This window comes from Rhipicephalus sanguineus, chromosome 6 (assembly GCF_013339695.2).
Source record: "Rhipicephalus sanguineus isolate Rsan-2018 chromosome 6, BIME_Rsan_1.4, whole genome shotgun sequence".
Lineage (NCBI taxonomy): Eukaryota > Metazoa > Arthropoda > Arachnida > Ixodida > Ixodidae > Rhipicephalus > Rhipicephalus sanguineus.
The window spans coordinates 155,938,563-155,964,739 of record NC_051181.1 but is presented as its reverse complement, the minus strand read 5'-3'; the positions used below and the strand labels follow the sequence as shown (position 1 = coordinate 155,964,739).

Sequence of the window (26,177 nt, the reverse complement as noted above, 5' to 3'; positions counted from 1 at the left end):
GCGCAGCGCAGTTGAGTACTTCGATGCTGTATTACCAACAGATCAAGGAACGGTGCGAATTTTTATTCGACGATGTTTTCATTACTACTTATTTTCCTCTGCAAAGCAAGATCGACGGGGCAAAGCCGATTCCCGCTGGTTGTTTTGCATAATGACGTCTTTATATTTCTTGTCATATTCATGCTTCTTGCTTTTCATGTATTTTCATATGCTAAGCAAACCAGAGAAATTACGAACTTATGCGTTGATCACTTCATTATCGAACAAAAAGAAATATTTAGAGCGAGTCGAAATATCGCTGTTCTTGATTACGCGTTACAAGATATGGAGTGATCGTCGACAGCTGTCGCGATGTTCGCGCTGCTTGTCTTGGAAGAAAGCTGACAAAATTTTCGTCCACCATTTTTGAAGATGCTATGCATTGCCGATTGCCGCCAATAGGCGGCATAGTAATGATATCTGGGGTTTTACGTGCCATAACCACGATATGACTTATGAGGCACGCCGTAGCGGAAGGCTCCAGAAATTTTGACCACCTGGTGTTCTTTAACGTGAACCGCCATCGCGCAGTACGCGGGCCTCTAGCAATTCGCCCCTATCGAAATGCGACCGCCGCGGCTGAAATCGAACCCACAAATTTCGGGTAAGCAGCCGAGCACCTTAACCACTGTACCACCGAGGCGGACAATAGGCGACATAGACGCACGTTCTCTTTTCGAAGTCAGAGCCAGCGCAGACTGTATTATACTTCAGATATTTGGAGGACACAAGTGAACCGTATTCCGTGGGTAAAACTGTGAAGCACTGCGAAAGGCATGTAATCAATATGACGAAAAACGCGGCATGAACAGTCATTCATAGCATCTAACCGCTTCATGTAGGCTCCATCATGAGAGTTGGATCTGCGCACCTTTTATTGTTCACGAGTTGTCAGTGTCATACTCATTAGGCTACATGTATCCAAGCTGCACACATCCATTCTGCGTCCACACTAGGTATAACCTTAAACGGTTGCATTATTTAAACACCCGTACATGCCTGTTACGTAAAAGCGAAGCACGGGTGCTTTAACGGAAATAAAAATACAACGAAACGAAACTCTCCCTCTTTCCGCAAACACAACGCGCCAGTTTTCTAGCCAAAAAATTGTGGATGGACGCCTGTACCTGTACGCTTTTCAGTTCGCGGTGACAGTTCAGCGCACGACTTTCAGATAGGGAGCCTACCCGCGTACGTAGGCTCGCTACTTCCGGTGTCTCCCACGCGCACCTTTAACTGTCACGCGCTGGCACAGGTCGACCTTTGGCGCTCTTCTGAAAAGTCGACACGCTCCGCAGTTCTCTTAAAAACAAAGGCATGTCAGAGAAAGGCGTTTGACGTTTATGCGCGGGAGCAGCCGAATACACACTGCAGGACCACCTCGGCTCCAACGTTCGCGACCTTCGCCCTTCCTTGCACGGTACAAGCACTCTTGTTACGCACCACAGATCCATCTCACATTCCGTCATTTCGAAAACTTTACTCTCAAAAGACTTTATTTTAATTGAAACAATTGAAATGGGCTTCAAGTAAATTATTCCAGCGTGAAACGAATGAGACGAAAGAAGAAGAAACGCAGACAAGCGCTGACTTCCAACTGTTCACTTTTTGCGAGTGCCTAGGCAATATTTATGCCCAAAGCGCTTCAAAAGATAATTCTTAAAAAAAAAAAACCTTTCGAGCGCGCAATACCTGCACATTGGCAAAATTACAAAGCGGAAACAACGTAAAGAGGTTTCTTCGTCAAAAAGTGACAGCGACAGTGTTCATGTACACTTATTCTTCGCATTCTTTATGTAAATGCCTCTATAATCTCTCTGAGGCTTGCCTCGGGAACCTAGGTTCTTCTTTACTTCAGTACTGGCGTACACTCACAATGACACAATAAAATAATTAAACGCTTTGTAGACCATGACAATTCTGTTTAGGTAAATCTGCCGCAGTTTCTTTACATGCCGATCGTCTCGCCTGCGTGTGGCAAAGTGATAGCGGCTGCACCACTTTCTCGTAAACCCTTTTTTTTAATATTTCATTTCACTCTTACATTGTCGTTAATAACAACTCTCTGAAACGCTAGCAGCCACAGTAGTGATGAGCAGTAGAAGAAAAGAAAAAGAGGGGCGACGATTTTACTAACGTCGTCACCGCCTCTTCATAACTTATCGGAGAAATGCTGTCGAGCGTGCATAGCGTTCAGGGATAAATTTGCCCCGAGTTCATCGACCTCATTCGCTCTCTATAAGCCGAGTTCGTGACGTCGTGCGCGTCATTAGTCGTCGTACATCCACATTCGTTGACCTCCGACCTATTCATAAATTTCCTGCGCAGACGTGCGTCGCAGCGAACAAATAAGAACGTGGGAAAAAACAAAAAAAAACATCCGTATAGTTATAGACCGTGCAACTGCCAGGCAATGATCGACGCACGCATGTTGCGGATTCGCTTCGTCCGTTGGCCTTTTTTTCCTGCATCGCTTTTATTTTTATTTTTTATTCCAGCAAGTTTAATGTCTCTCGTCTTCGGTGCGATGGACCTTCCTTTTAATTATTTTAAATGTAGTTGACGAGATGAGTGCTTTCTGACGAATTGTCGAGTATGAGTCACCGTGGTTTCTCTCTTTTTTTTTTAATACGAAGCGTATAATATAAAATAAACCGAAATATCTGCGGACCGTTTTTTTTTTTTCGGTCAGCGTTAAAGGGCCCCTAAACCACTAACAAGTTCAAAGACGAGAGAGTTGTTTCTGCCTCGCCTTCACTATACCCTTCCTACAGGCGCTATCTCCTCCTCGCCACTTATTTCTTCATAAAAGACGTGGACAGTACCAGCACTAAGCGTTGAGCCTATCAGGATTTCGCGCTTTTAGGCTACACCACACTGTTATATCCGCTTGCACAGTCGAAAACGCGCAAAATGAAGTGTAATCAGTTGATCGCGCACGATAGTCGTGCGAGACGAGGCAGAAGGGGCGTGCGACTGCACGGCACATCAGGGTAGGAGACAACGCACAACCGGTATCCCTCGCATGTGGACCAATCGAGAGCTTATTTCCTCATGACGTCACGTGAACAGATTGCTGACGTCACGAATCGTGCCGAAAAGACGGGAAATGCCATGATAAAATAACTCGCTCGTTATTTGTATTTCCAGAGGTTGTTTAGGGCCCCTTTAAAAACTTCCGACGCATTACTGGGGAAACAAAAAAAAAAGCTTTTAGTGATGTAAGGTATGACAAAAATTATCATACAAAACAACGATCAACACGAATTGTACGGCAGAAGATTAAAAGTGCGTGATTCTGTCTGATGCCCGCTGCGTAAAGCATATTTCGTATTTACTCGTTTAACACCAACACTGGATGATGCTCGCGGAATGATAGCTATTCGTTTTTACAACGTTGTCAATCAAAAGTCGTGCCCGTAGCCCCGTACTACGGCTTTCGCAGCTCTCTATAAAGACGGGCTGCAAGCGAATAGCGAAGGCACCAAGGCCAGCGTGGTCGTAAGGTTATATCTACCTTGTCCCACAGTGCGGGCGAACGACGGAAGGGCACAGATTCGTCGGCCGTGTATCTTTATTTCTTGCAGCATTCGAGGCTGGCTGCTGCGCGTCGTCGGCGTCATCGATCGAAAGGCGGGCGAGTGAGCGCGCGCGGAACCTCGAGGCGGAAGTGCCGAGCACCGGACGTCTTCATTTCCGCCGCGTGCGTCCGCTTTCGGCGCACCTCGGCTGCTATAGGGCGAGACACAGACGTCCTGCTCTGAAGGAGGCTATTGTGTACAAAGAATTCGCCTTCTGCACTCTTGGCCCCCGTTGAACAACAAACGCTAAAAGTCCCTCCCCTTGCTTTGTTTTACAAAAAGGTGAGGGGGGCGTTGTTGGCTGCAAGCGGACAGCATTATGAGACTATCTCAGCTGTTCCTTCGTTAGATAGGTTGTTCTTTGAGTCGTTGAGAATATAACGACGTAAATAATCGAAATGAAAGGCGGGCAAAACAACGGGAACTGCAAAAGTAGTGCAGGACACAATCTGATTGATTGATTGATTGATTGATTGATTGATTGATTGATTGATTGATTGATTGATTGATTGATTGATTGATTGATTGATTGATTGATTGATTGATTGATTGAGTGAGTGAGTGAGTGAGTGAGTGAGTGAGTGAGTGAGTGAGTGAGTGAGTGAGTGAGTGAGTGAGTGAGTGAGTGAGTGAGTGAGTGAGTGAGTGAGTGAGTGAGTGAGTGAGTGAGTGAGTGAGTGAGTGAGTGAGTGAGTGAGTGAGTGAGTGAGTGAGTGAGTGAGTGAGTGAGTTTAACTGCCTAAAGTGCCGATAATACAAATATGTTGAAAATGCTATACGGGAGACGGCAGTAGTAGGGCACTCTAAGTTATGCTCGACTTCCTGATGTTTCTATAACACGCACGTATATACCTCAGTACTCAAACGTGCCTCTGTTTTCCCCCTAAGTCGGATTATGAACACTGCGACAGAAGCCAATCGAACCTGCGGGCTCGAGCTCAGTAGCGCAACGCGGAACGCATTGAGCTGGCGTGCAGATTGTAGAGCACCTAGACACGATTCACCGCCGTCCCGCACACATGTAGCGGTCTGAATTGTATCAACAAAGCGTTGATAGCCGCTACTTAAATGCATGTGTCAGGAGACCAGGAAGAATGCCTCCTCTGACTGCTTCGCGTTCTCCGCTCAGAAGCTCGAACGATATTTTTTTCTTCAAATACCGCAGGATATTTATAGTTGAACGATGGCACGAATTCTAAGCCCAGGAAATTATTTCGCCAGAGGTCACGACGTTAGAGCATGGCGCAGTCACATAAAACGAACTTTGATGCGACCGACATTCACGAAAAGATCATCCATGGAATCTCATTACCGTATGCGTCATCGTGTAAGTCAAGTTGGAGTAGAGACCTACGTACTCGACTGGGCGAGACAGCTTTTGAAACGTGAGAGCAACTCAATATCTCAGACATTCCGGAATTGGCGTTTCGCGCAGACTTCGATTCCGATTGATATCCGAATGAATTAATGTGGACGAAAAGGCAACTTGCCGTCGGTAGGAACCGAACCTGCAGCCTTCGATCCGAATGTTGTAGGTTCGGTCCCTACCGACAGGAAGTTCTTTTTTTCGTCAACTTTAATTCATTCTCAGTGATGTCGTAATTACTACACTACGGTTGAAAATTACAAATAATGTTGCCTTTTCTTTCCTTGGCTTCACTGTCTGTTGGTTTCATTCGGAAGTGTTGTTTCGCCAAACGAACAGTCAGTCTCACAGAAAAAACAACTATTACCACGTTGCTGTTTCTACTCTGACAGCGTTTCTCAACGCCTTGTCTTCAATGCTATCCCAAAAGAACGTTTTTTTTCCACCCACCTGCCTCGGCATCTCCCCATTTCCTCCTCCTCTTTCTCTCTCTAACGCTGATCTCCCTCCTTCTATTGTGCCTTCTTTCCGGAATCAATCTTCATTTCCTCCTTGATGCAATCACCCTCGTACATTCTCATTAGGTGAAAAAAAAAAACCTTAATCTTCTCTCCTGAACATCGGAGCCGTCACGTTCGCTACTTTTACTGTTCGTCGAAACAGGCCGTTCGAGATCAAACCTGCGAAGTCTACATTGTTATTACGTTCCACGGTAATGCGCTTTCTTTGTTTTCATCGAACAAAATAAAAACAACCGTGTATTTATAAATATAGCCATTTCGACCTTTCCAAATTAGAAGCCTTCAAAGGAAACGTCATGGCTTTGTGCTTCTTCGGCTTTTTTCTTGTTTGTTTGTTTTCCTTCTTCCAGATCGATGGCGTCAAAATATTTCCGCAGCTTCGAGCGGAGCGTGAACAAAATAATAATAACGATGATAGCACCACGTATATAGTTAGCGAGAAAGGCGTCGCACGAGAATGACAGGAACCCCGTGCAGAACAACTCGGAACCCAGACAACCGCGACTCTGATCCCGCACAAGTCTCGACAGGAGTGGCCTTCAAGAGCGCCCTTTCGCAAGCGCGTCGGATCAAGCTGCAGGGATTAAGAGACCGCCGAGGAGCGGATCGTTCCGTGATTTCCCCCAAGACCTCGATGTTGTTGCACACAGCACGAACGTCGTACGAACGCATGTGAAATCCCGACCAAGCAGAGGTTTTGTCAGCTGCACACGCGCGAGCATCGGGGCGCCTGATAGAATAGCGAGACTCGAGGTTAAACTCGAAGGCATGAAGCCTACTAGTCGCGGCAGAGGACTTGAGTTCGTTGGGGTGTCGGATAATTTCGGTTTCGTAGATTTCTAGATATCCTCTTCAGATACGCTGACACTTTTGTTTGGTTTTGTTTTGTCATACGGCGAACTGATGCAGCAAATTGTGCTTATTTTTTGTGTGATTTTGAAAATTATCTAATGAACGTATGTATTCTGACATGATGAACTTTGTGTATATTATTATTATTATTATTATTATTATTATTATTATTATTATTATTATTATTATTATTATTATTATTATTATTATTATTATTATTCGACTTCACACCTTCCCCCTAGTTTGTTTTATTGTTTGTTTGTTTTTTTTAGTAACTTGAGAAGGTGTATCCCCCAGCTCGATATTAAGCGAAAAAAGACACACAAACCTCATTATATCTGTTGCACTGATCCTCAATGCCAAGTCAAGCATTCACTCCAATGCTTAGTGTAATTCAACCGATGTTTCATCTCTGACAGTGCCCTCAAAATTACAATATACTGTAACTGCTTATACTCCCTCGTGCTAGTGTATTACTTTGTGGAACTAGAAACGGAACGTAGCAATCGGCGAAGTTGCGTTTGTGTGTGCGTGCGTGCGTGTGTAAGTGAGCGAGTTAGAGTGTGTGCGTGCGTGTGCCTGTGTATATGTGTGACGGAGAGAGAGAGAGAGAGAGCCAGACACAAATGCTCGCGACACATGCGCCACCTGTACGTGACCCTGGCTGCGTAGAAAGAAAAAAAAACTGCGCACCACATGACGTCGTTTAGGCGTTGTATACACCAGCTGCGTCGAAGTTCTCTTCATTGTAATTCACCGTGCACGGCGAAGTATCAAACCATGACGTCACTGATCGACTCTCCCATTTCGCCGTTGTCAACTTCCAGAACTAGCACCGCGCTCTACTCTAGACCGCCGGCTGGAGACGCCGGCTGGAGACGCCGCCAGGCGGAGCCGTGAGAACAACCTTCCGCGGTCTTTTTTTTCTTCTTTTTTTTGCGAGAATGCGCTGACAGAACATCACAAACGAAAGAAACAAGTTGAGAATACAGGTGTTAGTGAAGAATCACGTATCAAGATAAACCAGCTCCAAATGAACTATATTACAATATTAAAAGTATTGTTGCAGCGCCCCCTGCTCTTCCGGGCCCCCTCCCACTGAGGCCATTACAATCAGAACGCAGTGCACAGACGTGGAATATTACGGAAGGTGCCCTCCCCCCTGTGCGCACACTATTACGCGGAGCACCTTCATTATTGCTTTTTTATAAAGCCTTTATTACTGAGCATTTTTTATGAAGTCCTTTTCATGCTGTAAAATTCAAGATCAACATCATCGGCACACATATGATTCGCAGAGATAGCAGATCCGTTTCACGAACACTTGCGGCCGAAAGCTTTCTTGTTCACTATTTCCCGCTTCCTGCCTATACGCATACAGAGAGAGCGAGGCACACGCCACCTGCGTGTTCGCGCTAACGCGCCGAGAACACATGCTTCGTAGCTCAGTCGGCGACCCCAAATACATCGCGTATACAAACGCACACACGCACGCCCCAAAGCCGTTAAATCACGTGGCGCTACTGGCGGAGATCACGTGACTCGGCAGCGCGCAACTGGCAGTCGGGGACTGCGTATGAGACCCGTTGTCTTGACGATCGTATATTTGAGTGCATAAAGGAAAAGACCACATCTGTTCCTTGAGGTGAACGACGTATACGCGCCACGAGTGCCCTTTCGATTACATCTTATATTTCTTTGTGTCATTTATCTCGGAACAAAATTGAGTTCACCGTTCGAAGAAACATATCACCCACTGATTATTTTCGTTTTAATGCCGCATGTCGACTGTTTCAAGCACTCTTTTTTCTCCCGTGAAAACGTACAATATGCCATTTATACGCCGTCTAAACAGTTCACACAAAATATTTTAGAGCATATTGTAATATAATAATTGTTCGGGTTTAACGCCCCAAAACTACGATATGATCATCAGAGACGCCGTAGTGGAGGGCTCCAGAAATTTTGAGCACCTGGGATTACTTTATGTGCACCTAAATCTAAGTACACAGGTCTCAAGCATTTTCGCCTCCATCGAAAATGCGGCCGCCGCGGCCGGGATTCGATCCGGCGACCTGCGGGTAAGCTGTCGGGCACCATAACCAATAGACCACCGTGACGGGTTAGAGCATATTTCACGCGGTTGTAAACACAGGCGTGCCCGGAGTTCTCCATTAGGGAGAAGGAGGGGAAGGGGGCACGTCTCGCCCAACCAGCTTCGCAAGAATGAAGCGATGACTTGCTTCTCGCAACGGCCTGCCTTTGGTCCCCGGCTTTTTGGGGGTAAAGGTGGGAGGTGAACAGTTCTTGGAATGCAACACCAGGGATCTTCGGCCGCCATTATAGTCAAAAACCTGCGTTGGCCAAAACCCTGCTTTTTAAACAATGACGGCACCGGTTCGACTGAGCAAAGGCATTGGCCAGACTTGGCGCCCCCTTAGATGAATGGGGGGAGCCCCCCCCCCCTCCCATCCTTCTGCGCACGCTTATGGTTGTAAAGGTGAAGAACTATACTCCGTTTCATACATCAGGTGCAACGCTGTGGAAGCTATGCAAGAAGTTCGGCCAGCAAAATGTGTAAATCCGCGTGTCTTTTGCTTGGCCTCCGCGATTAGTTCCTGCAGCGCGCTGCCAGTGCCAATCGCGGAGGCCACGATACCAAAAAATAAAGACACGCTAAGCGATCCAGAACAAACTATCGACAGTACTGTAAATAACGGGGTACGTTTATTTCTTGGGAACAAATCATCTTCTTTTATTATGCAGCCTAGGGAGTGAAACAAAATCACATTACGGGTGGTAAACTGTTTCTTCGCGCGAACGGATCTACTGCAAGAAGTCTTGCTAGCTTCCATAGCGTTGCACCTAATGTATGAAACGGAGTATAAGCACTCAGATCAGTAAAGACTGAATTATTTGTGAAGATCAACTGCGCAAAAAACACCAGGGAGGAGAACGTAAGACGAGACGGGAGCGGGCTGTGACTTCAAAATCCTGCAGATGCGTTAAGCATCTGCAGGATCGTCACTATATGAATTACCAACTCACCCAGCGCTCAGTTCCTGAATCATTTATTGGGTGAACTCGTTCTCGGCAAAACGAACACACTAAGTAAACGCAAGTAACGTTTTAAGTACAGTGATAGCGGCGATCAAGCGTTGTGGGTAGTCGTGGTAACCTGATAGTCGGTGAAACACGTCGGCTTTTATACATGAGCGATCGAACATTCCAGCGTTATCGCTAGTGCCATGCGTTAGTTCCAGAACAAACTCGACTACTCGCGTCGTGCGCGCTATCTTATCGGAACGTTCTAAAACAACCATGAAGGTTTCCATGCATTCCAGCGCAGCCTGCGCCGAGCGATGCTAACACGTTTTACAGTTTTTGTCAGTGAAGCCCGGTCGCATGAAAATGTAGAAACGAGCGTGCGTGGCAATGTTGTAGGTTAGATTTCTTTTGTGATTCGTGTGTTTGGACTTGCACACTGCCCTGTGTTTTTGTAGCAGCTGTTCCCTGCAATCACATGTACACAGGCGTCCACTGTTAAAGGGAACATCGGAGCGTGTGGCAGCAGCTCGGCGCCACCGCCGGCCGTCGGCTGCAACGAGATTCGCGCAGACGCAGTGAGCACCGTGCCCAGTGCTCTTTCGTCGCGTCAGCGGTTCGCTTCGCGACGATTCGCAGCGCGGAAGCAGACGGCAGCAGACAACGAAAGAGCACGACTCACAGCGTGCACTGCGCCTGCGCGAAACTCGTTGCAGCCGCTGGCCGGCGGTGGCGCCGAGCTGCCGCCACACGCTCCGATGTTCCCTTTAACAGTGGACGCCTGTGTACGTGATCTGTGGCTTCGGCATTCTTTTTCTATCGTTACTTTTGTATATTCCTACAATATCTATTCTCAGAGAAATAGTCGTATCCGTAGTTTAATAAATGAGTTTGGCGCGTGTTCACTGGAGCATTTTCGCTTGCTGGCTGGCATGTGGAACAGATGATTTGTGGTTGATGACGCTGGCGCCTTTATGCCTACCCGTACAGAGCAGTGACAGTTTCGTCCGGCACTTACAGCTGCAGCGTCAGCAATGATGGAGCCACCAATTACAGTGTTTTCTATAACAGTGGGCCGTACTGTACATAGACACTGAAACATGTGATTTATAAGTATCTTCCCCTGCGTGTGAAGAAACAGTCTGTGTGCGTTCATAGTTCAGTCCATACGCTACAGCCTGGTTCTGGCCTCCTGGTTTCGTTAACTAAGCTGCATCTTTGAAGGCGCCTTGTTTTGAAGGCAGCCTTTGACTCTTCGTACCTGCTGTTATAAATAAACCTAGAAAATTTTGAATTAAATCGAATGAACATTGAGGCGGAGAGCAAGCCCGGCTCTGCAACCATTTTGAAAACAAGACACACTTGACTGAATTGGCACGAAACCATTGTATCACTATCCTCGGACGTTTTCCTGCAGCCCAATTCATTACCTCAACTGCAGTTTCTGCTAAGTCCGACAGCACTTGTGCTCTAATCCCGTGCCCGCCGTTACTTTCCCCGAGAGTAGACGCGGGCGTGTCGCGTCACACACCGTTTGATGCGCTTACCGAGGGAAACGACTCCGACTCGATCGATCAAGCGATGGTATGGCTCATGCGGGTGCTGGTCACGAGGTCTCCCGTTCGATCACCAGCTACGTCGGCGGTTGCTGTGTTTTATCCTTATCGTTGCCAAGAACACACACACACACACACACACACACACACACACACACACACACACACACACACACACACACACACACACACACACACACACACACACACACACACACACACCACACACACACACACACACACACCACACACACACACACACACACACACACACACACACACACACACACACACACACACACACACACACACACACACACACACACACACAAACGCGCGCGCGCACACACACACACACACACAAACGCGCGCGCGCACGCACGCACACAGGGTCCCATATGTATTCGCCTATAAGATGACTCGAAGGCGAAAGTCATATTCTTCTTTTTCTTCTCAGTCGAGGTATTGATCCTCCCCGGGTCCACCGCCCTACCCGAAAGCTTTCTGCGCTTAACGTGATTTTGCACTATCTACGATCCCGGAGGCCGTGCAAGCTTTCCGTATTTCACCCGGTTTTGCATTGCCACATGTGGTCGGCACACATTTTACCAAGCGACGATGTCATCTGATGACGTCATCATGTGACGTCATGATGACGTCACAAATCTTGACGATCTGTAACGTCATGATGGCGTCATAGGTTGATGTCATCACATGACGATGATTTTTTGCATCACTCGCGTTGACGCCGCCGATGTCTACGGTCAACTTTCGCGTTTTATGGGACATCTAAGGCTTTCGCCTTAAAGGGAATGGTAGTGGTCTCGCACAGTGAATCATATACACAGCCACTGAAACAGCACACTTCTAAATTCAGTACAGTGTGACTGTCGTCGGCGAACCTCGGGCCTATCGTATAAGCGACAATTAGGGCCTTTTAGCAGTGCCTGTTTACCGTGCATAATCTCTATTAGCCACTATCTATTAGACACTATCGTGCATATCATCATGTTACGTACGCGTCGAGCAACTCGGGCAGCTAAAACGTTTTCCGGATCCTGGCACATTTAACACGGAACGGTAGTACCGTAGCGTGAACGGTACAGTATTACGATCGTTGCTAAAACGCCCTAATGTTCTCTTTTTTTTTTCCCTGAAACATTACGTGCTTTTCTTCATTTTTCCGAAAGCTTAATTACCGCCTCATTTTCAGTGACTGCTTTGTGCACGTCATAACTGGAATCCAAACAGTGGCGACTATAAATGTTTTTAAAAATTCGCGGCGCATTACTCAGTGGCAATGGCTACGTGCTGATGGGGACGCATGTTTGATTCCCGGCTTCAACGGCCGCATCGGATGCGGAGAGCAATGCTGAGCTCTTTCGTTACAGCTCTTTCGTTTCGTCGTCCATGTTAAGGAGCCTCTGATGTTCAAAAATTGATCCGAAGCCCTCAATCACAGCGCTTATCATAATTGCGGGACGTAATATCTCATAGTTTCATCTTTCATGGATTTAACATTTCACAAGTTCTTTCTATAAGAACAAGTCAGCACGAACTGCGGCGACGTCTAGCTGTTTTTATCAGGTGATAACTTGGTTGGTTGGTTTGGTTGGTTGGTTTGTATAGGGTTTAGCGTCCCAAAGCGACTCTGACGACGAGAGACGCCGTAGTGCAGGACTCCGAATAATTTCAGACCACCTAGGGCTTCTTTAACGTGCACTGAAATCACAAAGTACACGGGCCACTAGCGTTTCGCCTTGATCGAAATGCGTGTGTTTATTAAATGCTGAACAGGCGTGGTTAGCGCCGCAATTTCATTAAACATTTGAAGAAAAAAATGGTATATACAGATCATGAAGAGATACACATAACCAAAACCGCCAAGTTTCAACCCATCAATATACTACGGGTATTTTGCTGCATACAGGTTCGCTATTGTACAATTTGTAATATATTTGTAGTATGCATATTAAGTCTTTATACAGAATGCAATATTTCTTAACACCATTACGCGACAGCGCTACTAGAGGTACGTCGTCGCAGTACATTATCATTTATCGCCATGGCAATAACTAAGCAAGCTCGTTTCAGAGATGAGGCTGCCGCATATCGCATTATACAGTTGTCTTCTCAGGGACATAAAACAGTGATCCCGCAAAAGTGGTTTACGCATTTACAGAACACTTAGTGTCACTTCTGAAGACCCCCCCCCCCCCCAGTCTACGTGTACTCGTTCAGAACAGTTGCATGAGACGTAAATTCAGCGTCATGGGAGAAACGCAGTAACGTCTTAATATTACCATCACATTGAATAGCAAACCTCAGTCAATGCGGGCAAGCGTACTTACTAAATGAATATCTACACACATTTTCATTCTCTCATTCTGAATCTCTCATGCTAATGAGATATCAGTCGTCCACCGAGCCAGCTACTAGCCTCTATACTAAACTTTGAGTATGCACTTCGCGTTATCGGATATCCACTCCTTCCTCATCTTTCAGTTTTTTAACCGACACTACACCGATGAACACATCGTTCGAAGCTTACATCAAATCTGGGGAAAATCCAATAATCGCTTAAATTTTTAGATCCCCTCAATATAACGTCGACCAGAAGATATTCCACGATATCGCTTACTTCTTCAGTTACTATAAGCTACGTCCTCATTACAACAGCCTTACGAATGCGAGAAACGCAAGTGTACTGCCTCAGTCATTAGTGCTCGTTAATCATATATTAAATCCACGCTGCCTCGGCACGATCAAATATCAATTTTGCATAATTAATGAGTTTAATCGCTGCTTCATCGCCTGTGATTCCGGGCGCTGCGTCCACCTCGAGTAATTATTTCCCCTCAGTTCAGAGCGAATTTTGAAAAAAACTTACACTTCGGCATATTTCAGGCCCGCGTTTATTTCTTTCTTAAAACGTAAGCGCTGAAATTTATTGCGTAACTTAGGTACAGCAAATGCATCGAGCGCGTGCAAAGAGCTTAATTTCTTCTACTTAAGAAAATTACGTGCACTGCTGTGTCGATATAGATTCCGCACAAAATGACGCTGTTTTTCTTCTTTGTTTCAAGGAAAATTTTACAGCGCGGAAAAAAAAACAAAACACGGAATAGCGCTGTCCGTGTCGCCTGCCTTCGCTCGTTCGTGTTATTTTCCGCGTTGTAAAATTTTCCTTGACGATGAATTCCGAACTCGCCCAAACACTCACGTTAATTAATCCTTAGCTAGACCTGTTCGTTATGTGATCCACTCTACTCCTGTCTGCTAATGTTACACCTGTCATTTCCCGCTTCTAACGCTGTGCAGTCTTTAACCTATTCTTGAGTCTGTTTACAAATATAATAAGAGTAAACGCTTCTGATATGTAATATGACTTCTTTACACATAGGCTATAACACATGAACACATTAAATTTCAATACAGTTTGTTTTACACAGCATAACAATTAGATGCTTTGAACTTGTAGATTTTTATTCTAATTAATTACTAATTTATAATTTACACACATAGTCCAGCATAACAATTTGATAATTTGAACATGTAAATTATTATTACTATCTACTAATTTATAATTTACTCCCATAGTCGTTTCGGCGCCAGAAAACACAAGCGGAACGCTATTCTAAATGCCTAAATATGCCGTACAACTGTCGAGTACACTATACTAAAGAAAAAACGAAATAGTGAACTATACTGTTACAAGTCAGGGGTTAAGCCTGTGGTTAAGAAAGAATAATGGTTAAAAAAGAAGCTGAAGATGACTCTCGGGACAACGCGTTCCAACGTTGAGGCTTCGTGCAGTGCTGACTGTTCAGAACTGTATGATTTAGCGCCTACATGAATTGAAGGTCGCAAATAACTATGCTAATCACACAAGGGACCCAAACGTGTTCGAGAGCATTATTTAGAACTGTCAGGTCAAGCTCGTCCATAAGTTCTCGAGAAAAAAATATCTTGCTTAGAAGATCAGTCTTGCGCAACAACATGGGGTACACGCGTTATTGTTCTTGTCGAGCAGTAATAACAAACTAAAAACGTAGAATTAAGGCATTCTTGTGTTGATTCGTTCCTGTATTTCTCAATGCCCCTGCTCTTGTGAAATCGTTCCGATCTATAAGCCACCCTCCTCTCCCATCTCTTCCAGCCACTTCTTATTGAATTAAAAATGCTTTATGATGACTTGGTGCAAGAATCGGGCAAAATATAAACAAATTGTCGTACCCGTCTCTTGTTCCGGAAGTTCGAACGAATACGAGTGCTAGTTCACTGTGGATGTCGTCGAGAATCGCGTACACAATAGTCTTTAAAAAGCATATTTCCGAAACAATAGCTTCAAAGGGGAGATAGATCAAAGAAAAGAAAAGAAACACGCGATCTAAAAGCAGGATGCACTTGCGACGTCCTGTACAAAGCCCTTCTGCCCAGTGAAAAGTATTCACAAACACAAAGAAAGAAGGAAGGCGTGTGTCGTCATTTCCGGGCAGATATACTAATGTAAAATAGGCTTCGGGGATTTGCGACGAGTGCGATAAGCAGAAAACGAGAGTCCTTAAGGGTCGACTGTTTCCTTCAGCAACGCTCAAGCCAGACTTGGTTCTTTAGACGACTGTGAAGTACGCTACCTGTTGAAGGCAACGCGTTCATAAATCCCGCAGATTCCCAGGTTCAAATAACCTCCGCACTACAAAAATTAGAAGCTGGTACTTTCCCCTTCCGCTAGGGGCCAGAGTTCATCTTAAACATCGTAACAACGCGCCATCCGTCCTAACGTCAGCTAAACTTGCATTATACGAACGAAATAAACACTTGGAATTTTATTGTGTTTTGAAAGGGAAACTTGGTTCGACTGTGTGCTTAAGGCGGTGTCTGAACAGCTTCTTTGCTAACATTGGCATCAGCGGGCAGATAAACAGATCGGAAGTAATCGTGTCGCAAGGTCTCTAGCAAATCTGTCCCGGCAACAGACGCCACGTACGTTGTATGTATCAGGCCAGACTGGGGGTATAGCGCAGGCGCAGTGAGGCTCGGAGAACACCCCTCAGCCTCCGCGCAGTTAGGCTTAGCCGCCCGACAGTGCGCTTCAAGTGCGCATTTTTACGAGCACATCCAGAGCCGCCGCCACTGTCTCGCCTCCGTTGACGACGCGTCGCACGAGGCAGCGAAAGAGGGACGCTCCGCCTGCACAGGCGCGGCGATTTCGGACAGCTGCTCGCACTGCCGCGGCGAACGCACTGACTCTTTTTTGGTGTTCGCAGCAGCGCGGCGCGCGTCTATGTAAGCGTTGTTTATCACTGCTTCTCAGCAAGGTTCAATGTGCTATCGAGCGCGACGCGAGATCTTTAAACTCGGGCGGTCGCCACAGACGACTACTGCGTCCACGCAACGCGAGCGCGACGATAACCACCGCACAAGTAACTTCACCTAGCGCTCAAAAGCAATCAGGAGAAAGCCCACTTACAGGTTGACACGCCGGCAGTTCGTCTGCCCCGCAGAGCTTGACGGCGGTCAGGAGAAGGAGCCCGAGCGGGCCGACGACAGCCAGCAGCGACGCGCTGGGTGGCATCTCCGGCGAAAAGAATCCGCGTATTCGCGTCGCCGGGCAAACGCACACGATGTGGTGGACGAAGCTGGCTCGGGTCGGCGGTGAACGATCACCCGCTGGCCATGGTGGTCGCGATGGGGTCCTCTGTTCTTTTTTTCTTTCTGTTTGCTTTGTATTGCGTGCTGTGCGGGCCGAGCCACGTAAAGGGTCCGCTGCGCTCACAGCGGCGGCGGTGGCACCACGGCGACGGTGCCGGTGTGCGGGCGGCGACGGCAGCGCCGCTGCGCTGGCTTCGGAGACGGAGGGAACTGCAGCGGCGGCGTTCTCGTCGCCGGCGTTGGCAGCGGCGACGGCTGTCGACGATGCATGCGCAATACCAGAGTTGGAGTCAGCGAGCGGGTCGCAATCCTTTACAGAGAAACAACCCGTGTTTCAGAAACAAGCTCACTGAATTGCTCGAAATTCACTATTCACAGACCGTTGCGTCAGCGTCAGCGAGCAGTATTAACCGTTTAACCCCTTTAATTTGACACCAGAAGAGGACAGATTATGTCCGTTAGAAGCGTAGTTTCCTGGTGGACTTTCAAAAGTGTTGATGGTAGATGGCAATTCTTCTAAACGAAGCATCGCAACTCGTTCAGTGATTGTAGTGAGTTAGAGCAGACAGCGTCCAGAAACCTAGTCGGAAAGCCCTTATCGCGACTGTAACTCCAAGAGCGGATGCACCGATTGACTCACGAGTTGACGGCGTCTTGTAGTTGCAGCGGAGGCTTCTTCTCCGACTGCTGGAACGTAAAATAGTCGAATCTCGTTCTTACACGAAGAAAAGCCTGCGCCTCTTGTTCTTGTTCACCTTCAACTTTGGCTCACACCCACTGTGGGGGATTGGCCAAGAACTGAGTGGTTTTATAACATGTTATAATACTTTAGAAGGGAGGTTACAGAACAGAAACGTTATAAATTTGATAGGAAATTTTGACGCTTGAGTCAAATATGAAAAAAAAATAACAATAATAAAATAAAATAAATAAGTGCCCGAATTTTTAAAATATATACATGTGTTGACACAGAAGGGTAATAATATAGATTATCTAGTCAACCGATTGGTTTCATTGAGGTAATCCCTCACAGCCACGCAAACCTTCGCATTGGAGAACCCCATAAATCCCTATTCTTCTTTTTCTTCGTCTGCAAAGAAGAGAATGCATGCGCCAGTATTGGGGGCAAATGAGTGGCACACGTCCTCAGGCGGGCCATTCAGTAGAAAAGCCCGGGAAAGTAAACGCAAACAAGCGCAAGAAAATGTCATAAAATGGCGTTCGATATATTATTAACACTGCTCTTCTGAGCACGTAAAAAATCAATAAATTGTCCTAGTTTCGTGCATCCCGTGGTAACGAATCATCACAGTGATGTTAGGTACGAGGTCACCGAGTTAGCCGGAGCTGCTGGTGCGGACTGATTTATTAACAACAAAAGCCTCTACGTCGCTTACACACCCATGTTGCGACGTATGAGTCTATTATTAGCGAAATGTCAGGGTCATCAAGAGCCGGCGAGTAAAAGAAAGGAATATTGTTCCTGTAGTGCAGTAAACAAAACAGAACACCTGCGCATCTGAAACATTTCGGGAAACTGACTGGAATAACGTCATCAGAAAACGTGGCCGAATACTTATTTTTTACTTTGCATTAAAAGAAATTATTGTAATTGGGCTTGTCACTAAAGCTTCGAGAAGACAACCGACTGTGTAAGCAATAACAAAACATATTAGCGGATGGCTGTTATATTATATGAGCTGTCATTCACGGCAGCCCCCGCACCCCGGTCGTAGAAACAGACCCTCCACCACCGAAAAAAATTTCCGGCTTACGCCGCTGATAGTACACACACACACACACACACACACACACACACACACGCGCGCACGCAGGCACGCACACGCAAAGGCGCAGCAAGCCACTTGCAAGAAAGTGGATTTTTTACTGTACATAGACATCGCACATTTTTCCAGCGATAGGAGATGAGTAAAACACCGGAAGTAAGCTTTTCCAGACTGTTATGACGCCGCACACAAGGCAGAAGGCTTCCGGCTAGCAGCACCATTGAACCGAGTGCGTATGCACTTGAAAGCGGCGCAGATCACCTTGTTAAACTGTCTTCACTACTAGTATTTCATCGAAACTTGGCAGCACGTACAGCTATGAAGTCACACTAACTGGTGCATGTAGTAGCTTTACTAGCACGCACAGTAAAATAAATGACAGCGAACTTTCCTTAGGAGAATGCATCGTCGATTGATACAGCGCATTCGTTATCCTGGGAGATCATTCAGTCAATCAGAATTTAATTTTAACGGAAAGTAATAAGTATGATATGGGCCTTACGTAACGCTGGCATAGAAACACCTGCGATACGTGCGTCCGAGCACGTGTTGCTCTATGCGGTATGATGGATCGAAGTTTCAGGCTCAGTAAGTCCTTCACGTCAAACGTGAAGACTGCAGGGGAGATATACTAATTGGTTTATCAACTTCGCTTTCATTTCTTTGGAACATTTTTTTTTTCCCTATCAAGCGTGATAGAAAAGAAGGAGCGGAGGCGAAAGCTGAAAAGAAAGTGTCAGAACGACGCCCGCGAAATGTTTTCCGACGAAAACAAAAAAAAACACAGATGAGGATACCGACGATAGTTTAGGCTATATATGGCGTGATGATAGGTTAAGTTAGACTACGTTAGGCTAGGTCATACTTGCGCCCGATAAACTGCGCTGTGACAGATCTGTTCCCCTGCGCTGCAAGAGGACGGCGTCTCGGGCTCCGTAATCTTTCACATCCCTCATGCGAAAGTCGTATGAGGGGATTGTTAATTAGTTTATCAACTTCGTTTGTTTTATTAACACAATTATATACCTTACCTTTTTTTCCCAACCTTTCTTCGTCTATTTATGACCGAATTTTAGTGTCTCGAGGCGAGTAAAGAAATAAAAGTAACCGTGACAAAAGAAAAATCCAGATTGAACAAATGTGCTTGTAAATACATCCGTACAATCACAGGAAACCGGAATAATGATTGTAATAAAAACTCGTTTGCGCACGACCATCATCACGACGCGTGGAGCCGTCAGCTTGACGAGCTCAGGGTGAAATCCTTATATCGTCATGAATTATACATCGTCACACCATGTAAGGAAGGCCAAGGGATCTGTATCTGACAAGGCCCACTAGTTTGGGTGCGCACACAACTTTCGTATCCACGCCAGAGAACACTTATCGCGTTGTCCGGCGTATGGTGAATGTTGACAGAGCGGCGCGAGTCTCATACTTGATGACGGCTTCCTCTTTCCAGCGTTCTGTCATCTCAGTAACGTATAGATGATCCGAATGCCTTAGTAAATAATCCGTTGTGTGACAACTTCACATGCACCGAGGAAAACGAAAAATATCACAGCATATCCACGGGGTGAATGATGATGAGTGGGGCGAAGCTCCGGAGGGAATCATAGGTAAACCGTAAAACTCTTCTGCGAAATTCGCCCAGTAAATCATATAAAGAGTGTGAAACACCGTGTATAAAACTTTTATTGGACTGTTTGTTTACGTGGTCCCTTCATTATCACCGCTTTGTGATCGGTGAAATGCAGGGAAAGTGTCCACTCCCGAGCGAAAGAGAAAGCGTGCCAAGAGCGAGCGCATTCCCCGCTCGCCCTGTGAGAATTAACTGCAAGGCTAGAGGGAAAACACGACGCGCGTAGCGTTCCTCTTCGCGTTCCACGACGCGAGGTCGGTAGCATGCCCAACGAAAGGCGTTTAGAAAAAGGTTATTTCATCGTAGGACGCTACGAACATTCCAACGGAACGCGATTGTGCAAGTGCTCCGGCTTCGCGAACAATGCACGGCGTTTACTGCTCATAAAGCGTCCCAAAACCAAACATCTTGCTCAAGGTGTGCTTCGCGTTTTTCATAGAAATAATTTCTTTATCATGTATATTAAGACGAAAAGTTGAAAGCTCACTAGAGTATATCACCCGCAAAGTATGTCTTTTAGTGTTATTAAATCAAGGAACACTACGATGTCTTGTAAATTATGATATCTAGTGAATTGCTCATCTGGTGAACAATTCATTAAACTAGAGCTGGTTACATACACACTACAGAGGAGGGAACGACCCACACCCTAAGGAGCTTCGCCCCTAAAAAAGAAAGAACAGCGGAACACAGAATGCTCCGAAAGAGAAAAAGAATGTCACACGGTCCCTTGTGCCTAAGACGACTCGAAGGCGAAATCCGTCTTTCTCTTGTTCTTCTCAGTCGATGTATTGATACTCCCCCACCCCACTCCGAAAGCTTTCTGCACTTAACGTGGTCTTGCATTGCCTCCGGGATCGGAGGCATTGCAAGCTTTATGCACTACACCTGGTTTTGCACTGCCTCCGTGATCGGTCCGCCTTTGACCAATCGACAATGTCATGTGATGACGTCATCATGTGATGTGATGCCATGATGACGTCACAAATTTTTGGCGATCTGTGACGCCATGATGACGTCATTGGTCAATTTTCGCGTTTAACGACGCATCCAAGGCTTTCGCCTTTAAAAAGTCACGCGGACCCATATGTATTCGCCTAAGACGACTCTAAGGCGAAAGCCACCTTTTTTTTAACAGTGGAGCTGGTTAAGCTCGCAGTATTTTGCCCGTCGGAAACATAAATGATCATCGCCATGAAACTGCACGCGCTCTTTTCGTCCTCTTCATCTTCTGCTTCGCTTCCAAAACACATGCGGTGATTTCTCCGGCGCGGAATACAATGACCTGATGGGCGAGAGAACGAGTACAGAGAGAGAAAGAGAGGCGAGATTCGAACCCGCGTTCCCACGATCCGAAGGCGAGCATCGTAACCACTCGGCTATCCAGGCACGCTAGCAGTAAACGTTCTTCAATGGAATTGCCGTTCTGTATCTTCCAGTTACACTGACCTTATTTATCTCATACTCAAAACAACTCCTGATGTTATTTTACTCAAACAGTCATGGCTTTCTGTAAACCAAAAATTTACTATTATTAATTTTCGCCCATTTAGGTTAGATCGACAAGGTAGAGGAGGTGGGTTATTGGCTCTAGTCTCATTAGAAATGTATCATAACGTTACCGTAACTTTTGCACATATTTGTTCTGACTGTGAACTGCTAGGAGTAGATTGTTTGTTTTCTGGGTCATCTAGGTTTAGAATGGTCAATGCGTACTTTCCGTATGAAGTAAGAAGTACAGATTACCTAGATTGTGTCTCCAGAAATTCCAGTTCAAACGCGATTCAAATGGCAGGAGATTTCAACTCGCACCACACTTCTTGGATGGTTGTCGCAGAAGATTGTAGAATTGGCTGCAGTATAATAATGTTTGTTGCCATAATTCAGGTCAAATTACCTCCTTACGTGGGCGATGCTCACCAATACTAGACCTGACTTTTTCGTCTGGCCAGCTTGTCGTATCGTCTTGAGAAACATTTGACAATGGGTCGAGTAGCGACCACATTCTGATTACCTTTGAAATCGTGCTATCGCATAAGGTTCCGGTTATACGGCAACGGCGGTTCATTAATTATAAAATACATAAAACTGTTTTAAATTCAGCGATATCGTCATTGACAGAATGTAATGAGCAACGAAGAGCTGACTCAGCAGTAGCATGCATAAGTTCTGCTGTTCAGCCAGCCGAGTTTTCCGTTAGGTCTGGGAGTACACCGTCACACACTGCTTGGAGGAATGACACGTGTACGCTTCATTTAGGCGGCGGAAAGCTGCATGGAATCGTCTACGTCATAACCATATGCCGAAAAATTGGATTGACTCTAAATTATACGCAGCAATATTTAAACGAACAGTTGCACTAGCTAAAGATAAACACGAGTCTGATTCGAGCCGTATTTATGGAAGCCCGAGTCGTATTTATGGAAGCCGGATAAAAGATCTGCACTGTAGATTTTTACGCAACAAGAAATCGTCACAGCTATCAGCGTATTCGCATTCCGCAGTGTTATCCCCCAAAGAGGCATTTGACTTGTTAGAAGACATACCGAAAGGACTCGAAGCGCGTTTTCTTTAGACGTGTTTGAGACATTTGTTGTTTGAAACTTCTACATCAGACTTTCTGGAAGTTACTTTAGCAGATCTGGTGGATGTCATATCAACTGTCAATCAAGCGGCTCGTGGACCAGACTGGATTACAAATTATATGATTAAGTTAATGTTTATTTACTATCCCGTGGAACTTTTGAATATAGTGAACTGTTCCCTATAGTACACATGGATTTTGCTATGGAAAAGCTCATGGAAAATTGCTAAAGTTGTCCTGGATAACATTCGCCCAATCTCGCTTACTTCAAATTTAGTTTTAAAAATTGAAAAAATTATTCATATCCGGCTTAGTGAATTCATTTCTCGTCAGGGTACCCTTTGTTCAAGGCAAATAGGATTTAGATAGGGTTGCTCAATATAGTCGGTCCATGTTGATTTGGAAAGCCGAATTCGACTTGCAGGAGCATCTGGTCAGATTTCTGCATTAGTTACATTAGATATTGCAAAAGCCTACGATAGTGTCGAACACGGTATATTTATGTCTAGGTTAATGAGCTGTGATGTGCCAGATTACATTGCATCTATTGTATCCAGATTACATTGTAACATTGTAGACTCAAAGAAAGATAAAGAAAGAAATAGAGCGAGAGAAAAAGGATAGCAAGAAAGAGGAGGCAAGCGAGAAATAGAGAGAGAGAGAGAAATGGAAGAATAGAAAGTGCAAGAAAGAGAAAAGAGATAGATAGAGAGAAATAAATAAATGAAAATAAAGAAAGAAAAAACGGAAAGAGAGAAAAACCTGCCTTAATTTTTTTCATCTCAGGCGACTTTCTTGATCCCCTACCTCGAAAGCTTTCTGCAGCCAACGTGGTTTTGCACTGCCTCAAGGATCGCAGACACTGGAAGCTTTACGCAGCTCACGTGGTTTTGGAGTGCCTCCGGGATCGGTCCACCAAGGGACGATGTCATGTGATGGGTGGTCAGTAGGGGAACCACTTAGGGGGGAGGAAGGGGATCAGTACAATCGACTAAAGAACAACGCTTTCGAGTTCTTACGCAAACACATGCAATAATACATGTGTTAGGCAAGCAACCGTGTGACTTGTTATAAAGGTGTTGGCTAATACAAAGGTGTTATAAAGGTGTTGGCTAATATAAAGGTGTTGGCGTACGGGGCCAACCCCGTACGTCAATCAAATACTATCTGCTCGCGGACACCCAAATTCCGGTCGTTTGGGCTGGCTAGGCAACCGTCCAGCCCTTCCAACGCTGGGGAACTGGTCCAGTTTGAGACAGCGCACTTAGAACCCGTCCACCGGGTCGGTCGAGGTAGTGTGCCGTCGTCCCACCAGCTAAGGGAGTCGAACCAGTGGTGAGGATCTGGAGGACGCGCTCGGAACGCACCTGCCAGATGTTGAAAACCCCACCAGGGCTCGAACCCACAGCCTCCCAGGGTGTGACCGAGCACTCCGAGTCACTCGGTCACAACACTGGTTATGTGAGTTGGGTTTAGTGTGGTATATATATAAGTTGTTTCTGTGACAGGAAAAGACAGCCCTTAATTGTCGGCGGCTATTGACAGTGGCAGCCAGCCCAGGCAGCATGCTGTTGTCATCCCTGGTTATCGGAAATGTACTTCTGTAGAATCTGTATAGACGGAAGGGGGGCGGGGGGGGGGGGTATGTTGTACGGAAGGGGTAATTTCTCTTGCGGTGGGGTTGGCTTGCACATGCTAAGCGACGAAAACTTTAAAATCAAAGTAAAATAATCTATACGTGTTGTCTGACTCCGGCGTGTGGAGAGCGTTAACACTGCATACAAAGGAAACGTAAAATGCCTCTTTTCCAAAATCGCGTCAGTGCTCCTTCAAAGGGGTTTTGAACAACCCCTTGTGCTTGGTGAAAAGAACACATACAGCGGAAAGCAGAGGCTACAGTGAATAGCTCAGCCAAATTTTGCAGTCATGCGCGGCAAGGAGAGTTTATAAGAGGAGGACGAAGTTACCACTTTCTCAAGCGCCCTCGCTTTATACCGAGTTCCGTGCACTCTCTTCCGAAGGCCGTCATACAGCAGTTTTATTGCGATACCAATTATATGGACACGCTCGGCCGACTTTTGCCGTCGCCGTCTGTCGACGCCGTCATGTCCCGGATATGTATATGTGTGTATGTATATGTATGTATATATATATATAAAGGCACAAAGAAAAATAAAGCAGAAGAAAAAATTCTGAAGTACCCGACCGCGGATTCGAACCAGCAACCCCTCGCTCCCCAGCGCGCTGCGTTAGACAACTCAGCCACACGCCATGTTCTTTTATGTCATGGTATTTATTACAAATGTGCGTAATTAGCATACATAGCGAACAAAATACTTAAGGCGGCCTCTACCATGCAGTGTACAAGCGTTACACAGAAGACCTAAAAGGGTATTAAAGCTATACATTTCATGAAGAGTGGATGCCAGTCCGGTTGAATCTGTAATTGTTGATAGAAGTCTTTTAGCTGAAGAGCCATTTGAATGAAATGCGACCGCGATGATACCAAGGGGTCCGCATGCCTGTCTAACATGCGAGTTTATGGAAAACAGCCACAGGCCATGTATGCGCCGGCGAAATAACGGCGGGCTATTTGTATACAAAATGCACCGCTGGTGGTAAGCAAATCTCGGAGGAGCGTGAGCGTGTTTTCTATCACGCAACGCTCCTAATTTTCTTTTAATTTGAAAACTGCCCTTGAGTCGCGCACGACAAAGTGGCCCTTTTCTGTACCCACTCGTGATGTGGAAGGGAAAAAAAAAGAAAGAACACCGGGAACACCCAAGGTCCCTAGATAAAACAGCAATAGACGCCCCCGTGTGGATGGAGACGCAGAGGGTCACTCCACGCGCCGCAGTTTTAAAAAAGAAGAAATATATAAGTGCGTCTAAATCATGTTTCTTTCCTCCATGGTCTAAATTCTAAATTTCCCCACTTATATTAACCGCCGGTTTCATGGCCAATCCCCCGTAGTGGGTAAGAGCCAAGAATTAAGGGTCAAGCAAGCAAGCACGCAAGCAAGCAAGCACGCAAGCAAGCAAGCACGCAAGCAAGCACGCAAGCAAGCACGCAAGCAAGCAAGCAAGCAAGCAAGCAAGCAAGCAAGCGTCTGATTCTCCATTGTCAACACTTGCAGCGTGTTGCTCAAACACATAGGCGTAACAACTGTGACAGTTGTTAGTTCGCGCTTGCCCTGTGCATGCCTGCGCGTTAATTTAGGGCGTCCTTCTGTGTGCTTCAGCGGCACGCTGCAAGTATTGAGCTGCTTCTGGTTCTTCGTGTGACATTTCGATTTCTTGCTATCGCATTCATTGCTTCGCCCTTGCGGCGAAACTGTGATCTTTTTTTTACAGCGAAGATGTCTATGGTTAGGATCTGAAAAAAAAAAATGTGTCCGAGACGTTCGAGAATGTGTCCGAGTGTCCGAGAAAAAAAAAATGTGCCCGAGAGCGCCCGGTGGCGTAATCGACGCTACCGGGCTAAATCACTCACGAAGATCGGGCCAACGACGCTAAGCGCAAACGCAGTGCCCGCCAGGATCCTCAGTAT

At 46.0% G+C, this 26,177-nt stretch overlaps 1 protein-coding gene across 3 annotated transcripts in view; it reads right to left on the bottom strand.

The window, feature by feature from the left end:
• The window catches only part of LOC119396844 (endosome/lysosome-associated apoptosis and autophagy regulator family member 2), a 49,635-nt gene extending 32,716 nt beyond the window's left edge, over positions 1 to 16,919 (bottom strand). Inside the window, exon 1 of one of the 3 annotated variants that reach the window (XM_037664185.2) lies at positions 16,434 to 16,919. In XM_037664185.2, the coding sequence (XP_037520113.1) occupies positions 16,434 to 16,538 (105 nt within the window). In that variant the 5' untranslated portion in view covers positions 16,539 to 16,919. The remainder of the gene's footprint in view (positions 1 to 16,433) is intronic. The other 2 variants (XM_037664184.2, XM_037664183.2) reach the window with 2 other exon arrangements.
• Positions 16,920 to 26,177: the final 9,258 nt, after the last annotated feature.